This window comes from Sceloporus undulatus, chromosome 3, assembly GCF_019175285.1.
Source record: "Sceloporus undulatus isolate JIND9_A2432 ecotype Alabama chromosome 3, SceUnd_v1.1, whole genome shotgun sequence".
NCBI classification, from domain to species: domain Eukaryota; kingdom Metazoa; phylum Chordata; class Lepidosauria; order Squamata; family Phrynosomatidae; genus Sceloporus; species Sceloporus undulatus.
In genome coordinates this window covers 97,232,264-97,257,597 of record NC_056524.1, presented here as the reverse complement: position 1 = coordinate 97,257,597, position 25,334 = coordinate 97,232,264, and the positions used below count along the sequence as shown (strand labels likewise).

The following is a 25,334-nucleotide window of genomic DNA, read 5'->3' as shown; positions in this document are numbered from 1 at the left end:
AAAATACTCTTCCTCAGTTCTACCCACAAAGGTTTTGCCTATCGGGGCTGCTAAATTTAGTGTCCATGTTGTGGGGCTACTTTGATATGTGTGCAGTATACAAATATATTGCATACTGTGTATGCACACACCAACACAGAGACATACACCATACACACACACCAGTCAATACCCCAGATTTCAGGGATTTTCCTGAGACGATGCTGGTAAATACTGAAGCAAATAATGAGGGTCACCCGTGAATGTTAGACTTTTTTAAATTCTGGAGATATGGCATCTATTTCTGGTGCTTTATTATTCTCTAACTGGGAAATAATATTCCTTCTCAGTTATGGATATAATGGGTCACTGAGGTAAATTATCTGGGGCTTCCAGAATCTAATTTACCTTCTCTTTGAACAAAAAAGCAATGCTTGCTGGAAATGCATCCATTCAACAGGACTAATAAAACATGTTGAGTAGCTATGGATGTTACCTAATAGACCTGTCATTGTGTGCCAAAAAAGATAACTTTATAATAACAGGGTTTCACTGACATTTGCCAAGCACTTGCTATTTTATTGCATCAGGCAAATGCTGATTTACCATTTTTTGACCTATATGCATGAAAAATAGTTTCTGTTTAGAGTAGAGGTGGGGAATATATTGCTTCTCTGATATTTCAGAGTACCAGTGAACCCTCCCCACCCAGTATGATCAATTATACAAGTTTATAGGAATTACTGTATAGTCCAAATTACATTGGGATTGCCAAACGTCTTCCACCCCTGCATTACAAGGTTTGGTTTTTAATGTTTTACAGAATTGTTATGTGTGGGTTCAAATGGTTTCCAACCTATGGTGACCCAAAAGCTCCATATCAGTGGTGTTCCTACACCAGGTGTCACCTGGTGCAGGGGGTGGGACTTCAAAGGGTGGGCGGGACTTCCAGAGGTGGGACTTCCAGTTGGGTTTTGGGGGTGGGGGTTCTAGGGATGACATGTGTTACCTCTCCCTGAGTCAGCCCATCCTTTTCCTGATGAGGAGAAGGACTGGACAGTGCTTGGGGGACAGAGTGTGCAGGGAATGGAGCATCGCACATGCGCGGGGATAGAGATGCGCACATGGGTGACAGAGGCACGCAGGGGATGGAGAGGCATATGTGGAGGACAGAGCGTGTGGCATGGTGTGGGGAGGGGGGGCCTGATCAGATGTCACTACCCTCCTGGGGTGTCACCCAGTACAGTCTGCACCCCCCCAATGACACAACTGCTCCCCATCACAGGGTTTTTTTTTGGCAAGATTTGTTCAGAGGGAGTTTGCCTTTGCCTTCTTCTATGGCTGATAAAATGTGACTTGTCCAAGGTCACCCAGTGATCTTCCATGGCCAAGAGGGAATTTGAATCCTGGTCTCGAGAGTCATAGTTCAGCACTTTAGCTACTATACCATGCTGGTTCACAGAAACCTTGGAGAAAAGGAAAAAGGCTGAGGTATACATTAAATACATAAAATTAATAAATATAAGTATGTTTCCCCAGAGTACGTTTCCTTTCCAGATGTTGATGAGATGTGGTGGAAACACAGGAAAAACAACCCCATCATCTCTGCAAAAATGTGCAATTACCATGAGCCATTGGATTCATCATGATTTGGCTCCGGAACCTGTTTTTAGCCATAGAGTTCAGGCCTCAGGACCTAGGGAGGCTCACTAAAGAAATTTCAACTGAGGTGGCCATGCTCAGTCTTTGAAAGTACCGCAGGACTCTTTGTTGCTTATACTGAGAGAGGAATGCATAGGAGCAAATATGGAGTGTCTTCCCCGCATGACTACCAAGCCACAGATCAGAGGTAAGGATTTCCCAGGCAAGGCCTAAGAAGCCTTGGGCCCTGGTCTATTTTTAGTTTTAGGGAAGAACAAGTTCTCCTTCTGATGTTAACAATAAAGAAGGAGAAAATGCTGTAGATTGTTCCAATGATGACAGCATTTAACTTTGGGGCAGATGTCTTTGGAGATTTCTTGCTTTCTTGAAATGAAGTGAAGCTTCCGCAGTAACTATCCCAGGGACTAGCACTTCATCATCTCCTTTTGATTGTGAGATTTCAGTGCTTTTTGGCAGTAGTCTTCTACGCACCAGTTTAGAGTAAGAAATATAGTTGTAGTTATTTTGTGCCATAATAATAATAATAATAATAATAATAATAATGTCATTTCGAGCTTATGGTGAACCTAAAGCAACCCATGAGATTTTCTTGGCAAGATTAGTTCAGAGGAGGTTTGCCATTGCCTTCCCCTGAGGCTGAGAGAGTGTAACTTGTCTAAGGTCACCCAGTGGGTTTCATGGCTGAGCTGGGAATCGAACCTCAAATCACTCAAACCATTTCTACTCCAAGTTAAATGCAATCGGACGCTATGCCATGTTTATCATGAAGCGTTTATCTCCAAGTGTTTTGACAGATGTTTTGAATTTTCAACACCTAGAAGTTCTAAATGGCGGAGTCAATGTACAGGGTTGCTGGGAGCTGTAATACAATAATACACACACACACACACACATATATATGGAGAATCAGAAGTTGAGATTGGCCACTTCCACACTGCAGAAATAAACCACTTTGACATCATTTAATATTCATGGCTGAGTGCTATGGAATCTTGAAAATACATGTTTCTTGTGGCACCAGGGCTCTCAGAGAAGCCTAAATGTCTCACAAATCTACAGTTCCCAGAATTCAATAGCATGGAGCCATGGCAGTTAAAGTGGTGTAAAACAGTTTTATTTGTCCAGTGTAGACATTATGCTCCACTGCCTTTCCCCACTTTCTCTCTCTCTCTCTCTCTCTTTTGCAGCTGTCTTGATCCCTTTGGAGAGGGGCTTTGGGCCGTCCACTCTTCCAATGTGTTTTAGTTATGTTTTAACATTTGTATGTTTTCACCTTAACTTTATACTGTTTTAACTAGCTTATTTTAATTGCTTTAAAAATCTTATTGTGAATTAAAAAAAATAATCTTGTGAGCCGCCTTGGGTACCTTCCTAGCATAAAGGCATAATAATAATAACAATAATAACAACATGTTGATGAGGATGTGGCTAGTTTTTATATATAGTTGTAGTGTTGGCATCTTAGTTAAGGTAAGGGATAAGTGATATGTAATTTTTAGTTGTCTATATGTCTGTATTTGTTTATATATATTTATTGTAACCTGCCTTGATCTTTTTGGAAAGGCGGGATATAAATAAAATCTATTATTATTATTAGTTTAAGCACTTTCTGGTTTTGCTCTTCCTCCTGTTGTTGTGTGCCTTCAAGTAGTTTCCGACTACTGTATAGGGTTTTCTTGGCAAGATTTGTTCAGAGAGGGTTTAGCCATTGCACTTCCCTGAGGCTGAGAGAGTGTGACTTGTTCAAGGTCACCCAGTGGGTTTTATTGGCACAGCTGGGGATCGAACCCAGGGACTCAGACATCGCAGTCCAGCGCTCAAACCATTACGCCACGCCGGCACAATCTGACCACAGCTGGCCGGCGGAGGCGGAGGCGGGGCGTAGTTTAATATGGATCAGAATGGGCCAATCAGGCTCCGGCATGCAAATCAGGCCTGGCGTGTGTTTGTTTTCATTGCCTGCTGCAGCTGCGTGCGAGGTCGGTCGCGTTCAGTGGAGCCTCTGGAACGGAGTTGTCAATCAAGAGAGGAATGGGGAAGCCTTTGCAAAGAGGAGTCGGTGGGTGAGAGAGAGGAAGAGGGTTCACACGTGCAGCCTAAACACGTGAGTACAACGGGGTCAGGAGGCCTCTCTCCTCCTCCTGGAGCAACTTCAGATCTAGGAGTTGCAAAACTGAAATTCTGTGGAGTCCTGTAGGTACTTTACTCTGTATTATAACAAAGTTATTATTATTATTATTATTATTATTATTATTATTTGGGGGAAATATTGGAGCTTTCATATATTTGCTTTCATAGGCTGCGTCCACACTTCCGGAATAATCTGGTTTGACACCGCTTTAACTTCCATGGCTCAAGGCTATGGAATTCTGGGATTTGTAGTTTCCCCAGAAACTATGGTTTCATCCACACTGCAGAAATAATTCGATTTGACTCCGCTTTAAACTGCCATGGCTCAAGGCTATGGGACTCTGGGATTTGTAGTTTCTTGGAAGCTACAATTCCCACAATCCCATAGCCTTCATGGATTATTTCTGAAGTGTGGATGTGACTATAGTTTCCCAAGGAGGCACTGAACTCTGTTGTTTTTGCCACATCATAGTTACCGCTTTGGAAACGGAAACATCTGGGCTGTCATGTGGTTTTATTTCTGGAAACAGGCTGGTGTGGAGGGGGAAATAAGTTTACAGGAATGGGACTGGTTTTGTCTAACCAGTTTTTTTTAAATGCTAAATTGTTACTGTAAATCAGTGGTGCCTAAACTCTGGCCCTCCAGATGTTTTGGACTTCAGCTCCCAGAATTCCTGACAGTTGTTCAAGCTGGTTAGGGCTTCTGGGAGTTGAAGTCCAAAACACCTGGAGGATCATAGGGTTTTGGAACCACTTCTGTAAAAGATAGAATCAGAGGGATTTGCTCAGGCTCCTATTTACAGGTTAATAGGAAAGCTCTGGAAACACCTGTCATTGCTCCATTTTTCAAGGGCTTCTGTAGTTCTTAAGTTGTTGGTCTTGTTGGCGATTGTTGTTTTTACCTAATTCCTGTTGAATATTGACAGACTTTTACTGTATTTGTTTTTTTTAATGGACACTTTCTTGTTAAGTTTCCACCCACAAAAGCAGTTTAATAGTAGACCAAGGGTGACCAGATGTCCTCCTTTTCCAGGACATAGCCTACATTTCAACCTTCTGTCCAGGAGGAATTCCAGAATGTCCCCCATTTTGAGCATGGCTAAGAAGCACAAATTTACTTTTATATGAGACTTTTTAGCTTTTATTGGTCAGGTCCTCCATTTTTCTCAAATGCCCCACATTTCATGGTGCCTTGTCCTCCTTTGTGGTTAGGACATCTGGTCGTCCTGTAGTAAATAAACATATAAATTGAGACGAGAATGTTAAAAGGGGAAGAATTTTAAAGAAACAGAGCAAAAATGCAAACCTTTGAAACCTGCCTTTAGTCTACAGTCTTGCATTTGCAGAAGTGGAAGTGTTGAATTCAGTAGGATTTACACCTGAATTGACTTAGTTAGGGATTACAGTGTTACTGCCTTTTAAAGGTGTTCTGTTATTGATGGTCTCAGTATAAATGTTCTTGCTCAGCTTAATTTTTCATACTTTTCAGAGCTAAGCTGCCTTCTGTGGTGACACAGAGAGACATTTCTTTGTACAGTATTACAGAATGTGGGTTCTAAGTGCCCACAAATCAAGTGGACTTCATCATTTGCAGAGCTTGGAAAAGTAACTTTTTTGAATTCCAGTTCCCAGAATCCAAGCTCTGAATAATTCACTTGTGATTAATAGGGCTTCTCTAGAATCTCCCTGTTCTAGAGATTCAAGAACACAGCAGGAATCTGTGGCTTCTGAGCATGGTAATCTCTTCCACTGATCAGAGGTGTCTATGGAGCACATGATTAGCAGACCACTGATTTTTTGGAGGTAGAAGACTGAACCCAGTCTGGTTTCTTTCTCAAATTTTGGATTACAGCTCCCATAGTACCTTACTATTAGCTATGCTGGCTGTGGGTGATGGGATCTGAAGTCCAAAACACCTGAAAGACACAAAATAAAGGCTAGTACAGAGGTTGCTAGGATTCAATTTCCCTTCTCCCCTAAACAGATCATCCATGTTTCCAGACTTTGATGGCTCCAGTCACCTGTTCCTCTCTGCAGACAAGGTACAGGTGTGCTCTTCAGGCAGCGCTAGGTTTTGAACTCAGTGGGTTTGTCTTCTCTCTTTCTTTGGGTCCTAGAAGTATAAACAGCATCAAATCCAGAAGGGTGTCCAATAAGACGCTGTTATCTGCAGGGCTTATGTTCCAAAATCACCACTCCCATGGGTGCCTGAAACCCCAAATAGTACCAAACCACAACTAGCATTTTTGGACCACAAATATTTCTAGATCTCCCAATACGGTTATATGCTTCGCTTGGGCCAAAAGTTGACCTTCTGCTTGTTCTGAGGAAGTGACAAGTGGAAAGTTGAGAGAGGCTCAGTTTCTCCACCTCTGCAAGGCAGCAGGTGATGAGCGGATTATTATTGTTTGAACTGTGGGTAAGTGAAACTGCGGAAAGTGAATCAGTGGATAAGGGGATTTTATTGTATTTCTGCAGAAACCCACTTTTAAGTGCCTGTCATCCTTGCAGGATCAGGCTGTTCTGGTCAAGCATAAGAGTGTTAAAGGAATGGTACTCTCCCAACCTTGTTTAGTGTGAGAGAAGGCATGTCTCTCCCCAGAAGTCCCTTTTGCATGTTTACCTGGCTCATAAATTTCCTCTGTTGTTTACACCTGAGCTGTTGAACTCTACTCCAGCTTGGTAGTTTCTGTGTAGGAAGAAAATGACCTATTTAGGGAACAATAGGCAAGGCAAAGAGAGGGGATTTCATCAAAGTAGGTCAATAGAGCCATTAATCAGGTTGCATCTGTTGAAATCCCCTGTGTCCAGACAATTTTGACCCTTATATATGATTAATGGGCCAGTTTGGGAAGAGTTTAGTCTGCTAATCTATACTGTACTTCCTGCTGTTAGTGTTACTAATCACTAAGAATGTGCCCATTGGTTAATCTTGCATAATAATGGAATACATTGGGGTTTTGATATTACTTCATGTCCTGCTGCTCAGATGGTAAGATGTATTTAGGCTTGGGACAAATATGGGTTGTCTATTTTATCCATGTATTTCTGGATAGGTAAAGCTACTTTTTCAGAATGTATTTTGATTTACATCACTCTCTCCTTAGCTTGATTTGGGCCACAATCCTATAAAAGTGTCCTTGTAGTAACGCCCATTGGACACAGTGAGTCTCACTTTTGAGTAACCAGGTATAGGATTGTGTTTACCCTATTTAAAATATGCTTAAAATGTTGGAAGTCTTAAAGTAAATGCCTGGAATCTCATTTTACAGTGCCCCAAGAGGTACTGTATATTCTAAACAGCCAACATGTTCCCAGATAGGAAATAGTGATTTGATTGATCTGTAAAGATTAGAAAACAAAGATTAATTCATACAACTATATCCCCCCCACAAGCTGATTCTTGAAGTGGCTAGTTTGTTGTTCTGTGCCTTCAAGTTGACTTTGGCTTATGGCAGCCCTCTTCTAGGAGTTCCCTTTGCCTTCCTCTGAACTGAGAGAATGTGACTTTCCGAAGGTTTTCGAGTGGGTTCCCATGTCAGAGCAGAGATTCAGACTCTGATCTTCCAAAGGAGTAGTAATCCAGCACTCAAACTACTGCACTCTGTTGATTCATAGTAGTTAGGTAGTGAGAATCAAATGGAACTAGGTTGTCAAATAATAGGTAACAAAGATTTTTATGAAACATCAAATGCCTGGTGGATCCTTTTCTATTCCATTTGTTTCCGCATGTAGCTCCAAAAGCCAATAATGATTAAGAAAACAAATAAATGAAAATATATGTTATATGTAGCGTTGTCTTTTAGATGGGTTGGCTAATATTAATAATTGTAAATTTGTGATTGGTGCCATATCAGGTAGATTAGTGTAGAACTTCTCAACCCCATCCCATGAGTCAAGAAGAAGGCAATGAATTCAGAAGTCTGAATCTGCTGCATACTATTCCAGCTGTGAGGCAGGGGTGGAGTGTAAATTATGGCTGATTCGAAATGTGATGCTGGAGGACAATAATGTAGGCTCCATGGGCTAACATAGTGGCCAATAAATGGATCCCAAATAAAATAAAATCTGAATTCTCCCTAGAAGCCAAAATGGCTAAACTGAAGCTACAGTACTTGGGTCATATTGTGAGACACCATAGCTCATTAGAAAAGGCAATAATGCTTGGTAAACTAGGAAAATAGACCACATTACAGGTGGATAGACTCAATCTGGGAAGTCATAGCCCTGAACAGGACCTGAACAGATCTGTTGATGACAGGGTGTTTGGAGGCCTTTCATTCATAGGGTCATTGTCAGAACTGGCTTGACTGCAATCAACAACAATCTCATGTAAATGTCTGGAGTCAGGTACCTGCTCCAACAGTTCCAAATACTGTACCGTATATAATAAGGCAGCATGCAGATAACCCTATTAACTGTTTTGCCAGCACACCCACATATTAGAATGATTTAATACTAAGCAATATGTCTAATTAAAAATAATAATTGTAAGCCGCTCTGATAGCCTTTAGGGCTGAAGGGTGGGGTATAAAAACCACAAATAAATAATTAATAAACAATAAGCTGAAAGACAATGCAAGAAAACATTTCATTGTTTAATGGGAGAGTTTTGTTACCAAGCAGAAAAATGTCAACTCCTGTTTTTGTTTAGCTTTTTTTCTAGAACATCCTGGGAAAAAATGAAGGAACGTCTAAAAAAGAAATCAGTTAATTGGTACAGTGATGGTCCTCAGTGGATGTCTAATTTACCAGAATGTCTGTGGAGCATTCCTCTCTCTAACCTGTCACTGCCAGGTAAGTAAGGAGTACCTCTTTCTTTAAAAAATTGTTCTGTTGGTAAATATTGTTTTTAAGTGCCATGTTCAGGATCAACTATGCTCCATCTTGGCAGTCCCACAAATTGGATATGTGCCTAGATCCCGGAAGAGAAAGGCGGGATATAAATAAATATTTTATTATTTATTTATGATTAGATAGATGAGAAACTTCTAAAATCGGAAACACTTCTTCTCCCCCCTCCCCCACATTGGCAAGTATTTTGGTGCCAAACAACTCAGTCAGCAGGGTGATGGAGGGCATCAATTTAGTAACAACTGGATGGCTAGATGTTGGTTATCCTCAGTGTAGATATTTCATCTTTCCTTCCCTAACAGTTTTGTTGTTGTTGTTGTTAAGAAAAAAGTCTGAAGAGATTTGTGTAAAATTTCATGCACTAGATAGATTTCACAGTAAAAGTGAAGGTGAATAGGAAACCATGACTTAAAACCTCCATTAGAGAAATCAATCTTTATTCACATGGTCAATGATCAGAATTGCCTGTTAGCTAAAAAATGCATTAGAAGCCACTAATAGTCTTGGGAGGGTGTAATGGGTTGAGTCCAGGCACCTAAACAGAGGCACCCCTCTCACCAACATGGATCGAACATCCCACTGCACCACTCCATATGTGCTTACAGCTCCATACATTGTTACAGCTCCCATCATTACAGTCAACAAGGGTTTTGGTTTTGCTGGGTAGTTGGAACTTGTAGTCCAACATATTTGGAGGGCCCCAAATAGCAGAAGGGCAGTCTTAGAGCTGAGGATGAAACATGCCCCTCTCCCTAAGAGAAAGGTAGTTCTGATAGTGATGCTAGCAGCATCAGCTAGTTTTGACCCCTACAGGGACATTTAATGTGGTGTCAATAAAGAGACCCACTGGGGGTAATATTTTAGCCTAGGCAGTGTTCAAGGAACAAGATAAGACATTAGTAACACAAAACTTATTTATGGATTACCTCAGTTCCCTGAGGTGATTGGTGTACCTACAGGCTACACACTCAGTCACACTCTACCTGGGAGATTTGAGAAGCTGGGATTTGAACTCTCAGGTTGCTCTTTTGTGAAAAGGAGCATGTGTTACCCAGCTCATCATCCTGTCAGTGCCAACATGGCATGTCTTTCCATGGTAGTTTCTGCATAGTGCAATAGGCCCCAGGTGTCTGCTAAGGCTCGGTTTCAGGACCCTGCATGGATACCAAAACCTGTGGATACTCATTCCATTATGTACAGTGGCATTTTAAAATGGTGGCCCATGTATAAAATGGAAGAGTTGCCTTTTGGAATATTTTCAAGCTCTGGAGGGTTGAATCCATGGATGCAGAATCTGTGAATACATAGGGCCAACTGTATGCTTTCCCTCTGGATTAAGGTGGCATTTGCTAAGTGAATGGTCACAGATAGTATTTATGTAGCCACATGTTTAGACTAGGAATTTTATGTAAGGGAACAGTTTTAGAGACCAAGATTTGTACAGAGAGTTGGATCTGAAGAGGGTGACAAATGTAATCTGAACCTCTATTTTATTCCTATGCAGGGAGTCATGATGCTATGACATATTGCTTGGATAAAGAGTCAAAAGTAAGCGTAAATGAATCCAAGTTGCTGCAGTTTATGGACAAGCATATGCATCGCATAGTGCACCCTATTATTTTGAAGTGGTCTATAACACAGGTAAACACATCTCAAGTTCTCTAGTGTTTACATCTTATGTTTGAAGTGTCCTTTTACAAAATATAAAATTTGACTTATTCCCTTTATTTCTGTAAGTGTCGTACATCATACAGGGATCATGAGGGAAAAAAGGAACAAATTTGGTAACAACAGTCTAAACCCTTCTGGCACATCTAGGAGTGAACATATTGCACCAATATTAAAATCACTCCACTAGCTGCCAGTTAGTTTTCAGGCAAAGTACAAAGTGTTGGTTGTTACTTTTAACTTTTTAATTATATAATTGTATATGTATATATACACATAAAAAATAAATAATTACATGGTATTAGGAAGACAATGGATTGTACTCTTAAATTCTTTAGTACTTAAATACTAAACTTATTAAAGTTTAAGCGGTGGTACTAACTAACTTAACAGTACAATCCATTGTTTTTCTAACACCATGTACTGTATTTTCCGGCATATAAGACGACTGGGCGTATAAGACGACCCCAACTTTTCAGTCAAAATATAGAGTTTGGGATGTACTCACCGTATAAGACTACCCCTCTTCCAACTCATACCAAAATAAAAATTTAAAAAACATCAGATTTGATTTCAATATGGTAATTTTAATTCAAATGCTTATGACATGCAGGTACTTAGCAGGAAACCTTGTTGTATACAAAGCCTGCTTGGACTGGTCAGCTCTCCTTGCCTGCCCAGCCCTCCCTGTCTCCAAGACTATCAGAGTGATATTGCAAACACGGCTCTTTTTTCCCATACCCCGGGCATCCTGGATGCCTGCAGCTTGCTCCACCCTTCACTTACACCTCTCCAGTGAGGTGCCTCCTCACCTGGTCATCAGGACCGTGTTAAGTCACTTCTTTCCATGTATCCTGATGAACTGATTTTCTTCTACCGTACTTGTACAACACCGCCCTTGCTGCTTTCATACGGTTACCAGATATGGCGGGGATATGGCCACAGCAGTTTTTGAACTCCCCCCACCATATGCGGCGACCGCAGATTCTCCAGTCCAGCTTGGAAGTTTCAGCACCTGCCCTGTAAGACGACACCCGGCAAATAAGACTACCCCTGACTTTTGAGAAGATTTTCCTGGGTTAAAAAGTAGTCTTATACGCCAGAAAATACAGTAATTATGTATTTATTATTTGGGGGAAAGCATTAAGTTTTTTTTTTTAAATTTAAGACTAAGAAAAATTAAACATGGCTTCCTTGTAAACATTCAGGAAATTTTTGTTTGTTTTTGTTTTTATATAGACACTGACTGTATTAGAACAACTGGATGCTGGAATTAGGTATTTTGATTTTAGGATTGCTCACAAACCTGATGATTCTTCCACGAACTTATACTTTGTTCATATGGTATATACAACAGTTGTTGTAGAGGTACAGTTCCTTATTAAATACTGTAGAAACAATTGTTTAAGTAAAACCATTTGAGAGAGTAATTACCTAACTACTGTTGAAATAATGTAGGGTGTTGGGGCAAAATCCACCCCTTTTGTGTACAGATAAAGAAGTCTAGGTATGGAGCTTCAGACTATGTCTGATTCTTACACCTGCCAGAGCTTATAGAGTAGAGGTGGACATGTGTGGAGGGTTGAGGGACCATTTTGGGGCCCTCCCAATCTTGCATAGGCTATACAGACATAATTTTTTCCAAAACTGGAAGTGATATCCCTCTGGCTTCACTAGAGCTTTAACATGACAAAGGTCTTTTGGAGCAGGAGCACTGCAGTTAATGTGAAATGCATGGATGTTGTAGTTGTCTGCTGTATTATGTGATTGCTTTTTATATCTGCTTTTGAAATGTTCTTTATAAATATGATAAGGTTAGTTCCATTATAAGTTTCATTTAGTTCTCATTAAAATCAGTGGGACTTAAACCAGATAAACTGAGGGTGTGGCCACACTTCAGAATTAAAACAGTTTGACTGTCATGACTGTCCTACAGAATCCTGGGGTTTGTAGTTTGGTGAGGAATTCAGCCTGGTTAGTCAGAGATCTCTGGTGCCTCACCAAACTACAAATCCCAGGATTCTATAGAACAGAATCATGGCAATTAAATTGGTGTCAAACTGCTTTAATTCTTCAGCATGGATGTACCTTTAGTCCTGATTCAACCCATATTATATTAAGGCTAGAAATGGCAACTCTCATATTGTTAGTTTTGCTGGTGGCTATCATGTCAGGGAGCTCCAAAGATTACAGTTACTAAAGGTTCAGCAATGTCCCTATTGACTCAGGGATACCATAGTAATTCCATCTGACATCCAGTTTACACGTTTTAATGCATTTGAACATTGTTAGAATTCCACAGCACACTAAGCAAGAATTACAGCAGGGAAGTGCTACTAACACCAAGTATTCTCAGTATGAATCAGCTTCCCAGAATCACATGGCAGTGTTTAGAATGGGTAAGCTGTCTGGGAGTAAGCCCCATTGCACTCAGTGTGGTTTTAGCTCTGACTAGGTATGTCCATAAAATTGCACATCCAGCCTCAAGCAGTCATTAAAATAATTAGAAATATTCTAAATGATTCCAGTATCGTCTTGCTATCTATGAAATGTGTGATGGAGAAATGGGATTTTGCCTTTGTTCATTTAGCTATCTCTCAAATGCATATTTAGAAAGTAGGGACTCTGACTTAAGGTGACCGTGTCCCAGTGTTTTATTGGCAAAGTCTCCTAGGGTTTATTTGGCAAGGAGATTTGCCATGATCTCCTTTAGAGGCTGAGAAAAGAGTGTGACTTGCAGAAGATCATGTTGTGGACCTCTGTGGCTGAGCAGGGGTTTGAACCTTGGTCTCCTAGAGTCCTGCTCCAATATTCAAACATCGCATCACATTGCCTCCAGTGGCTAACATTTCCTAAATCTCCTCTCTTTTCCAGGACAGCATTATTTTCAGTACTTGCAGTTAACTGTACAACCATCATATGATGGTCTAAGGAAAGCTACTGCTACCATTAGTTAATCCCATCCCACTGTTATACACTACAATGCCATGTCATATTTTCAAAGTTAATAAAATAAAACTCAAAGTTGAAACCTTTAGGAATCTGTGATTATCCAAAAGGAGGGTTTGGAGGGCTGTAGTGTGGACACCTGTATGGCATGCATTATGGTTTTTGGTAGGGGTGAGAATCATCCATTCCATGAGCTCAATATATCTTGCTGAGGTTTCTCATGTGGTCCCAAGTGGTCCATAGGCATGTCCTGGCCATTCCTCTAACTGTTGCTTGTCAAGGAAACCTCTCCTATTCTGGACTTTTTGGTTTCTTGTCATGACATCTAGGGTATCTGTTGAATTATTGAGTGCCAGCTTTCATTTTAAGAAAACCCTCATCTACAGAAAGAAGCTTACTAAGTATCAGCTCTATATTTGGAAGTTTTGTAGAAGCAGCATTCAGTTGTTGTTGTTTTTTTTTTGCTGTCTTTTTTGTTTCTTCAAGTTGTTTCTGACTTAAGGTAGTCCAAAGATGAACCTATCATGGTGTTTTCTTAGCAAGATTTATTTTGAAGGGTTTTGCCTTTGTCTTCCTCTGACGCTGAGAAAATGTGATTTGCCCAAGGTCACCCAGTTGGTTTCCATGGCCAAAAGGGGATTTGAACCTTGTTCTCCAGAGTTCGGGTCCAACTCTCAAACCATTACACTATTCCGGCTGTCATTAAAGCAGAGTACCTAACTTGCATACCACAAGGTGCTAGTCTATCCCCAATACTGTTCAACATCTAAACGAAACTGCTGGGAGAGATCATCCGAAGGCATGAGGTGGAGTGCTACCAGTATGCTGATGACACCCAATGCTTTCAAAAATAGCATCAGCTAAGGATAATGTGTCTTCTCTGCCTGAATGCCTGGATGAAGTAATAGGCTGGATGAGGAAAAATTGAAACTGACTCCGGACAATATGGAGGTGCTTACTGACAAGGGTCCTAACCTAGTTTTAGAGGTGTGTCAGTCAGTCCTGAATGGGGTTACACTCCCTCTGAAAGACAGCTCAGATAGGTGCAACAGCCAAGAGTGCTTACTGTCAGCTTTGGTTGTTATGCCAGCTGTACCCCTACCTAGAGCTAGATGACCTAAATATGCTAGTACATCTGCTCGTTACCTCAAGGCTAGATTTCTGCAATATGCTGTACGTTGGGCTACTACTACCAAATTTGGAAACTTTATTTAATTCAGCAAATGGGAGCCATATTGGTTACTGGTACATCTAGGAGTGATCATATGAGATCAGTATTAAATTAACTCCATTGGCTGCCAATTAAAGCCCTGCACAATTTGAGTCTGGTTTACATATGGAATCGCCTCTTTCTCTATAATCAGCCCTACACTCAGATCCTCTGGAGGACATTAACTCCACTTGTCACCCAGAGGATGTTTTCATCAGCTGCCCCTAGACTGTGGAATTGACCGGTCAGAAGAGATTCAACCACTGAATAAGCTGTCTGAATTTTAAACAGCATTAAAGAGCAGATGTTCTAACTTTGATATAGATTTCCAGGTATGTAGGAACTTTCCTGTTCTTTCTTAATGAGCCAGAGCAGAATATCATATGAGCAGGACAGGAATTCTAATGCAAACAAGGAGCTTTTTCTGTTTAAGAAATGAATGGGAAGATATATTGTGTTTGTGCACACACGTGCCAAGGACTGGAGGGCCTAAAGAGCTTTGAATTATGCCATATGTATTATTAAACCAGATGTGTGCCAAATGAGATCATACTAAAACACCAATTATCAGTGCCAACTTGTGTGCCTAGTCAAAATAGGTCTCATTCAATGTAGCCTGTTCCTAAGTAAGTGAATAAGGAACTGCCAGATGTCTGGAAATTTTTTTCTAGATTTAGGCTACCTGTATTTCAGAGTGTATTGTTTTGACTTCTAGTAACTTTATAATACTACAGTATATATTGAAATATTAATTAATTAGTGACATAAAACAAGTCACTTCCAGCCTGTACAACATTGTTATCTTACAACCTTGTACAATAATTGCCCTGTCATTCTGCATTCCTACTGATGTAGTATTAATTGGATTTGAATATACGCAATTACTCAAACATGCCTTTGTCTTTAAAAGCCTTTTAACTTGGGATACCGGTTTCTGGGTGATTGCCACAGACTCAGAATTTGATTTTGGCCAATTCTGATATTTTCAGACTGACAAAAACAGGACATGGTGACAGAGAAGTAGATAGTATAATGATGGATGATGGAAAACTAAACCTCCTCCTGTTATGCTTTTCTTCTTCTGGTCTCTGTGTGTGATCAAAGTTGTCTGCCTGTTGACTTATGACAACCCCATGCATTTCATAGAGTTCTTTTAGGCAAGGAATACTGAGAGGTGGTTTTGCAAGTTCCTTCCTCTGAAATATAGCCTACATTAACTTTGTTGGTTGTTGATGTGTGCCTTCAAGTTCTTTCCTTAGGCAACCCTAAGGAACCTAAAATGGAGTTTTCTCGGCAAGATTTGTTCAGGGTGGGTTGCCTTTCCCTTTCTCCATGGCTGAGAGAGTGTGACTTGTCCATGGTCACCCTTGAGTTTCCATGACTGAGTGGACATTTAAACCCTGGATCCAGAGTTATTGTCCAATGCTCAAACCACCACACCATGCTGGTTCTCACTGCCACTTAATAGCTGATTACTGCTGGTGCTAGTGTTTGGAAAGAAATGAAAGATCTGGTACAGTGGGGCCTTGGTTCCATTTGGCAAGGGTGCATTCTGTCTGTTTAACATAGATATGGAAGTTGTCACACTTAAAGATGGATTAAATTTGGAGGATTGGGTGGGATGTGAAAATTGGAGGGAGGCACATCTACAATTTAAGATATGCAGATGATACCATACTTCTATCAGAAAACAGCAAAGATTTGGGATGACTAGAGGGACACTTGACTATAGAGGGAGGTCAAGAAAGTAAATCCAAAGACAGGTTTATAGGTGAACATACAGGTTTACCTTTAAAATAGACAATGAAGACATTGAAATAGCTCAAGATTTTCCATACCTTGGCTCAGTCATAAGTCGGAATGGAGATTGCAGTAAAGAATTCAGAAGAAGACAAGGACTTGGAAAGGCAGCTATGAAGGAACTAGACATGATCCTGATGTATAGCAATGCATGACTGAATGTCAATGTCAGGATTGTCCATGTCATTGTATTTCCAATTTCTATGTATGATTGTGAAAGCTGGACAGTGAAGAAAGCTAATGGGAAGAGAATCAACTCATTTGAAATGTGGTGCTGGAGAAGAATTCTACAGATACTGTAGACTGCTAAAAACAACAACAACCAAATGGATCTTAGATCAAATCAAGCCTGAACTCTCCCTAAAAGCCAAGATGACTTAACTGAGACTGTCGAATTTTGGATATGTCATAAGACATGACTCCCTTGAGAAGATAATGCTTGGTAAGATAGAAGGCAGCCTCAGGAAAAGAGGAAGGCCATTTTGCAGGTGGATACACTCAGTCAAGGAAGCCCTGATTACCCTGGGTCTGTAACACCTGAGAAGGGTTGTTGATGACAGGGTGGCTTGGAGGTCTCTTATTGATAGAGTTGCCAAAGCAGAAGTTGACTTTATGGCAGTTAACAACAGCAACAAATGGATTCCTTGTAATTCTTCCCCTTCACCTAGAGCTGCATGAGGATGCATAGGGAGTTTTAACATCAGTGTTAAAATGGAGTTTAATCAGTTTTCATTAAGGATAATTTGATACATTCTCTTATAAGACTACTTGGTGGTCTACAAAGAGCAAGCAGTCCAGTGTAGCAATTAATTCTTTCTTAGTGGTAGTGAATTAAGCCTTGGTTAACGTAGCAGATTTTACAAGGACACTAGAAGTAGCATGTCTGCTGAAGGAGTGCAATGAACAGAGTTGGAGCAAGGTATTTGGTTAGACAATATTTCATACTTGTAATCATGCTAATTTGAATTTCTAGATGTCTCAACTATAGATCAGATGTTTAGCTAAGGTACTAGCATATGACAGGCAGGAAAGAATATGCAAATCAGAAGTTCTGAGTCCCTATGAAATATCCGCTATGATGAACATTCCTGCATTGGTAGTATGCAGCTGAGCATCATTTGAGAAAGTGGCCAGTTACACATTGTTATTTGTTTGTTTCCTTTTAGCATGAAACAGCTATTTATACATATTCCATGTTGACTTTTTTAGGCTGTTCTGTGGGATATTTTACGCTGGTTGAAAAATCATCCCTGGGAAGTTGTCATTCTTGCTTTCAGAAATTTTGATGGATTGGATGAGGAGCATCACTGTCATTTGATCTCCTGTATAAAGAAGATCTTTGCCGGCAGACTCTGTCCTAGAAATGTAAGTTGGTGGGAATGCTCAGCTTTGAGACTGTGAAAGCCTTGTTCACACTAGCCTTCTTTGGATGCTGCATTTAAATAAACAGCATTGCTCAATTACATAACTGGGTTGCTGGAATGAGATTCTGTATATGTTAATCCAAATATCCTTTTGCATGTAGAATGTTCAAAAATAATGTTTTGGCATGTTAACAGAGACATTTAGAGATCTGCAACATACATTCACACAGTACATTTGACAGATTGGTTTATGATTTACAGTACAGTTCTGTATATGTCTATCTAGATGTGATTCCCAGGTATACAAGTATAAAACTGCAGTTTAAACTATATTTAAGTTCTATCATGTTTAGTATGATTTGCTTAAAAGTAATGTTCTTTAATTAATTTGCTTTAAAGTAATGCTCTTTCCTTTCTAAATTGTATGTTGGTTAAAAATTCATTACAAAACACACACTCAAGAACAATACCAAGTAATATTAAAACAATAAATTATGACACTATTGATTTTGTGTAATCAAGCTATCAACAGATGCCAAGTTTTAGGATCTTCCCCACCCTCAAATGTTTTTAGTTTGTATTCTTGTAGGTGAAATTTGCCACAGATGGTTCTTGGACTGTACCAGTAATGGACTGTATCACTGGTCATGTCTACAAATTGTGGGATTTTGTTTTGTTAAAAATTCTATATGTTGAAAAGGAAGAGCTATCCCTTGGTAATCTAACTATCAAGTCTACTGAGAACTGAAATGGTGGTGTTAGAGCTGGTCTCTCTGATTGGTCTGAGAAGGGATTTCAGTGTCCTGGGATGTTGTAAATGAATATAAATCAGGAGTCATGTATTAAGATAGGGTGGGGAACTATTCAGGATAGGGACAATTTTTTAATTTGGCCCCTGCTGGTGGGTTGCACGAATGTACCTGATGCAATCACAACTACATCACATATTTAGCTCATTTTTGCCTTGATTTTGGAATTTTGAAGGTTTTGGTGGCAAAACTGTTGCATTTTGACCCATTTGGGGGTGGGAAATTGCCTGGGAAAATATTTTTTTTTGGGTGGGGGGGATGGACTGGGTGCTTCAAGGGTCCTCAGTTGGGGCTCTTAGGCCTGCAAGCATCTCACCGGCTGTGCTATGCCTGCCCCTGAACTAAGTGTAACTTGCTACTTAATACTTGTTTTCAAGAAGAAAACTTATTCTTTCCAACTTTCATTTCATTGGTCTAATGAGGGAGATAGAGAATATGGGTAACTGATTTTGCTTTGTGTGGTGGCAGGTGATAGCTTCATCTTCTTATATGTGGCAACAATGAAGCTTCCAAAAAAACTTTTGTTGGCATCAGTTGGAAGGCTTTTAGCAAATATAATGACCACTGGAATATGGGAAGAGTGTGATCAGACTGAGCATGAATGGATGTGTATTATGTTTTAAATTTTATTGTGATGTTTTTAACACTTTTTTTTTGAGAGCCACCTTGGTTCCTTTCTGGGAGAAAGGTGGCATACAAATGAAATAAATAAAAAATAAATATTATTATATAATTGCAAATGTATGTGAGCACAAATGGATGTGTATTACATGAATGGAAATGTGTGTGTTATATGTAAATATCTACGAATGTCCAATTGAATCAAAATTGATAGAGATCATGTGAAGTTGGATTGTGGCACCATCTTTGTACTTGAACTCCAGAGAAAATCCCACAGGTTTTCAAAGGTGTGATGTTCTTTGTGAAAGATGGGCCATGTAACTTGCATCCTTATGTATTCTAAAATACAAATAGGATGAAAGAGTGTAGTATTCATGTCTTACTGCTTGAGGTCCAGATCTTTTCCCAACATGAATACTATGAATAAAATATGGTAACTTATCTTGTCCTGTCTTTCAGGTTGTACCTACCCTACGGAACCTATGGTCTGGTGACTATCAGGTTATTGTGTCCTATGAAGAAGTTTCACAAGTGACACGGCATTGTGAGCTATGGCCTGCAATTCCATACTGGTGGGGAGATAAGACCACAGCAGAAAAGCTTATCCAGTATTTGGAGAGGAGGAAACAGAATGGACGCCCAGGTACTTGCTTCATTTTGTTTTCAAGGTGATAATTAGAAACTGACTTTTAAAGTGCCTCAGTTCCCAAGATGAGAAAGAGGATGATGAACAAGAAGATTACAAAGATTAAAATATTGATATTTGCCCTATATGCAAAGGCCTCAGGGCAGCTAACAATAAAAACAATTTAAACACACTAAAAGCATGTTAAACAATTTGACAAGTCATAACAAGACAGTGTAAAACTAGTTAAGGCAATTTAAGACCATGCACATTTGCAGATTTAGATGAAATCAGTTAAGACACCAAAGGGTTTCATAAAAAGCCATATTTTTACTTGGCACTTGGAATGACAGATTAGGCTTCTAAAAGAAGGTTGTCCAACAATTGAGGGGTCACAGTAGGGAAGGCCTTCTCCAAATTATCCCATTGTTGGAACAGAGAAGGGCCCTTCCAACAGACCTTAGTGCTTATGCAAGTCTATATAGGGAGGGATACCTGTTCAAGCATTGAACTCTTGAGCCTTATCAAAAATTCAAATTGTAGGTTTCATAAGTTGATAGTTAGTTTGGCTTGATGCAGAATTTAGAGGTTTTTTTAAAAAAACATTTTTATAGGAAGCTTGCATTTCTTTGAGCATGCTTTGGTGGGCTGAATGTTAAAATATTTGAGCATGGGCATTTCTAGTTTCGGGAATATTGAGAAGTTATGCTGACAGTTTGGTTTAAATGAAAGGAAACTTAATTAAAGAAATTCGTACTGATTCTCCTAGAGAAGGAAGGAGAACAGGTTATACCTAAACATACAAAAGCCATTTGTTGTGTTAATACCTTTAAAGAATTTGTAGAGAGCTAGCAAGATGTGGCTGAGTTGAACTGAGGCGCGTTACAGAGTGCCGAAAAGCGGCACTCTCCCTGCGCCATTAGCTGCGCCAGACCGTGAGGCTTCCTGGCACAGCTAAGGAGAAGCACCGAAATGGTGCTTCTTCTTGTGCCCCGGATGTGATGCTGAGAGGCACGAGGCACGCACTCGCGGCGTCATATCTGGGGCGCGACGTGCGGATGCTATGCATCCGGCACGTAATAATGGTGGCGCCCGTGTATATAGGCTGCTGCCATTATTACGCCCCCATCACATGCTAGGGGTGAGGCTGGTGTGGACACTAGGTCCTTGGCCAACCCCTAGCATGTGATGGGGGCGCCGGAAGGGCCCGTCTGTAACGTGCCTAAGACTCTGGCTCACCAGAGATCACATTCCCAGTCATCTATGGAAATCCACTTGGTGGCCTTGGGCAAGTCACATTCTTTCAGCGTGAGAGGAAGACAGTGACAAACTTTGAATAAATATTGCCAAGAAAATGATGATAGGGTAGCCATAGGTCAGTGTCAGCTTGAAGGCACGTTATAGCATCACAGTGCATACGACCTTAATTTGCTTTTTCAAGAATTGGGATGTACTTATCCTTGAAATTTATTTCCATTTCCATTTCAAATGGAAAACCGAAAGATTTACAGTAAAAGTTCTCCACTTTGATGTGTTCAGAGTTTTATACTGTCAAATCAGCTTATGGCAACCCTATGAATGAGAGACCTGTGTGTCACCCTCTTATCAACAGCCCTGCTCAGGTCTTACTGACTCGGGTATAAACAAAGTCCAGCCTGCTTTCAGTCCATGCAGGCTGCAAATGCATCAAGATCAGCAGAGGATGCTTACTGGTATACTCTGTTAAAATGAATGTGTTGTTGTGAGAACTATTGCTTATGCTTAAAAGTTAATAAGTTACAAAAATAATACCAAAAAGCAATTCTCCTTTTTCATTTTTCTTCCAGCGGGATTATTTGTCGCAGGAATCAACCTTACTGGAGATCTAGGGTATATCCTAGCACATCTACGTGGCTCTCTTAAGGAAATGACCCTTAAAGCCCTTCCATTTTTAAATTTGTGGATAAAAAAACAATGCCCTGGATCAAAGAAAGACTGCATTAACATCATTGCTGGAGACTTTATAGAAAAAAATGATTTTGTGAAGAATGTGATAGACCTGAATAGAAAACTTTTGAAATAGCACTGATTCTCTTCACTTTTGTTGGGAAAAAAAGACACATTGAGACTAAGGCCTAGCTCAAGCACGAGACAGAAGACATAAGTAATCTACCTACCTCATGGGACTTTGTAAATGTCACACATGCAGTAAGGATATATTTGAAAATTGTTAGGGACAAACTGTTAAAGACTCTATGATGTTCTCTGAAGATGTCTGTGAAAAAAACCTCATACTTCGCAGTGAGAGTGGAAACTGTTCAAAAATTTAAAGCCTTTATGTATGTTTGTTACATTTCCATATCCTAAGGCCTGTTACAAATCTGGTAGACGCGTGTGTGGTCTGTTCATTTACTTTTGCCAAATATTGGTTGGCACTATCATCTCTTTGGGAAGGAAGAGTCTGGGTTTGTCTCCCCATAAGAAGATGACTGGCATGGTCACAGTGAAGACCTACCAGCCCACTGATATGGCTACACGGTGACAGAAGCCACACGCAAAGCAGTGTTTCCCAGATAGATATGACCCAGAAGGAGAGGTGTGCTAGTTTCTCATTTCATTTAGTTCAGGTTAAGTATCCATTTTTCTCCAAGTATATGTAGGAATGGCAGTCCACTGTTTGCCTGTGTATGCTGAAATTTGCACCTGTAAATGAGAAACCTTTATTCAGACAGGTGTAAATGTTACTCATGAACAGCAAAATAAAACAGAAGTTCTGGGGTTGAATTTTACTTCTCCAGCTGAATACTTATGTTTCAATGGTTGAAACTGTCATTATTATTCTTTGCTATTGTTCTGTGTCAGAAATGCCCATAGAAAAAGGACCTAAAATGAACAAATTACCACTGAAAATTGACAAGATAACTAGTGTTTTATAGGGATTCAAGAAGTTGAACACAGTAAATTGCGTTTGCAAAAGATAACCACATTTTATTGAAGATGTTGAACCCAAGGAGATGATGAAAAGCTTAAAAACAACCTCTCTAATCTGGGTCAACTGGGCACAGCAAGCTGAATTAATTTCAGTGGAAAAAAAGTGTAATGTGATATACACAGTGGTGATAAAACTCTTGTTTACATAGACACCAATAGGGAGTAAAATGGCTCTGGTGAACTAGGAAAGGTTAGATATCCAAGATAGGGTTATTCTCTTCTTTTAAAACTATGGACCACAATAGCAAAAATCTGTGCGGGGCTGGGAGTGACAGCACTGTATTTATCTTTGACATTCAATGAAATTACGTGCAAATAATGTACTGCTTGAGCTTAACTAAAAAGGGGCATCATGATTCTTAATCCTATTGACCCATATAACAAGAATCACTATGCTACATTATAGGAAAGGATCTTAAGTAATTTCTGTTGTGACTTTTCAAATGTTATCAGTTGTATTTAAATAGCATATAAGTGATGTTCTGCGTTAAGATGCCATCTAGTGCTCTTTAGGTGTGTTTGCTTTCTTGTGGTATAATGACAAAAGAATACTGCATTACATTACTGCAACAGAATGAAATCTATTGGAAACGGACATGGTGCTTCTTTTTCAATCCTAAATAAGAGTATCCCACTCAGCAACATATGTTTCAGTAAGAAATGACCAGAAATCCTAATAAAAATGCATATATTAATGATTTGGAAAACTGTGGAAATACCTACAAAAATGATTTGGTAATGGTTGTATTGCATACTGTTAAGTGTGAAATGGAGGATGTTTAAAAATACAAGTACACCTGCTAATGAAACACATGTATTCATGATCATTACTTTAACAGAAAAATTGGTACCAGCAGCTGAAATAATGTGGAAATAATAGGCCCTACACACAAAACAGTAGCAGTTGAATATATTTCTGTAAGGCTTTTGTTCAAAAGTAAGTAAGATAAAGCTTGCTCAAGTAAACAAAAACTTCAGGAACCTTCAACAGATTGCTTCAAGGTTTCTTCCAAAGTGCAAAGATAATTTTTTCTTCCACCAGCCTTTATGATTTCACTTTTGGTGGCAAAACTTCCCAATCTGTCCTCCTTAAACAACTAGGGTAGTGGGTGAAGGAAGCTTACCTCTGTTTTGGTGTTAATGCATATTCAGCAAGGGATTCTGGAAGCAGCTCGTGTTTACTTAACCCAGTGCTTCTCAGTTATTTTCTGTCATGCCCCCCCTAGGAAGAAGAAAACATTTCGTGCCCCCCGCGCGACTGTAAATAGTATAATTTGTCTATAAAATTGTTATAAGTACACCTCTGCATAACAGAGCTTCGCGCCTCCCCTGGGGGGCCCGCCCCACTATTTGAGAAACACTGACTTAACCTGTTGTAGGCTGGCACACACAACTATGGTAGAGTCCTGTTCCTTCCCAGTGCAAGGTTTATTGCACTATTGTCTGCAGATGGAATGCAACACTGAAATATGTGTTTCTCCATCCTCCTCCCAATGACAGCACTGCTAAAAACTTGCAGCTAGATGTAGCAGGGGAAATGGTAGCTAGGGAGGTGTAAAACATTTTTGTAATAAGGAGATTCTTTGTCAAGAGGCTTTATTAAGTGAGATATGCCTGTGCTGAACTGGAACTGGAGTCTACATATTTATAGTAAAACCATTTAAATCAATGGACTAGGTTAATCTAAGTTTGTATCTACTTGAAGTCTAAACCCTAATTATTGATGTCGGGACAGAGTAAGTTGCCTTATGCTGCTGACGCACCTAGCCTAGTACGATCAATTCTGGCTCCAAGTGACTTTTTAGCGTTTTGGGCAAAATTCTTTCCTAGCCCTACCGGAAGATCTCTAGGACAGTATTATTTGGCAATCTCCCACTGAAGTACTAATCCCTGCTTAGCTTCTAAAATCAGACAAGATCAGTGTGTTTGAACTGGTAGGTAGAAGACAACACTGACTAAAACCAATACTGGCCATCAGTAACTTTCTTTGACCTAAATGAGAATATCACTTGCCAACTTATGGTGATTCCATGAATTTCATAGGTTTTTCTTATGCCATGGAATACTCAGAGGTGGTTTTGCCAGCTTGTTCCTATGAAATATAGCCCACAGCACCTGCCATTCATTAGCACTCTCCCCTCCAAGTACTGATCAGGGCTGGCCCTGCTCAGCTGACAGGATCTGGTGCATTTAGGTTAATTGTTATATGCTTTTAAGTCATTTCCAACTTATGGCAACCCTAAGACGATGCTATCACAGGGTTTTCTAGGCAAGAGGGTTTGCCATTGCCATTCTCTGAGTCACCCAGTGGGTCTCCAGAGTCGTAGCCTAACACTCAAACCACTACGCTATGCTGGCTCTCTCTTAGGGTAGTTACGCTTTTGAAAAAAAGGCAGCCAAAAATTTAAGGCTTGTTTTTTTTAAAAAATGCAGCCTGTAAAAAGAGGTGAATTTTTAAAAAAAGATCAAGTCTTGAAATTTTTTGCTGCAAATCAGAGTGATACAAGACTACTGTACTTTCATGGTATGTCCTTTTCCTTTCATTCACAAATTAAGGGGAAAATTCAGATTTTATAATAACTATTCACAAACTGTTATTCATATCCAAATTGCAGCCCTTATTGGCCACATATAATCCTGTACACAACACATACATAAATAACAAACTGCATTTTCAAGAGGGATATTTCCAC

At 39.9% G+C, this 25,334-nt stretch overlaps 1 protein-coding gene across 4 annotated transcripts; it reads left to right on the top strand.

Annotated features, from left to right (window-relative positions):
- The first annotated feature begins 1,782 nt into the window (after positions 1 to 1,782).
- On the top strand, positions 1,783 to 24,774 carry PLCXD1 (phosphatidylinositol specific phospholipase C X domain containing 1). 4 transcript variants are annotated; one of them, XM_042459933.1, is made up of 8 exons: positions 1,783 to 1,828; positions 3,610 to 3,745; positions 8,426 to 8,568; positions 10,130 to 10,266; positions 11,533 to 11,661; positions 17,462 to 17,617; positions 19,506 to 19,689; positions 21,498 to 24,774. In XM_042459933.1, exons 1-8 carry the CDS (start codon positions 1,786 to 1,788, stop codon positions 21,731 to 21,733), a joined length of 1,164 nt encoding a protein of 387 aa, XP_042315867.1. In that variant the 5' UTR covers positions 1,783 to 1,785; the 3' UTR covers positions 21,734 to 24,774. The 4 variants fall into 4 exon arrangements, with proteins under 4 accessions (XP_042315867.1, XP_042315868.1, XP_042315869.1 ...); XM_042459934.1 differs by lacking the exon at positions 1,783 to 1,828 and adding an exon at positions 5,756 to 5,813 and having other exon boundaries at positions 3,633 to 3,745; XM_042459935.1 differs by lacking the exons at positions 1,783 to 1,828; positions 3,610 to 3,745 and adding exons at positions 3,799 to 3,834; positions 5,756 to 5,813.
- The last annotated feature ends 560 nt before the right edge of the window (positions 24,775 to 25,334 follow it).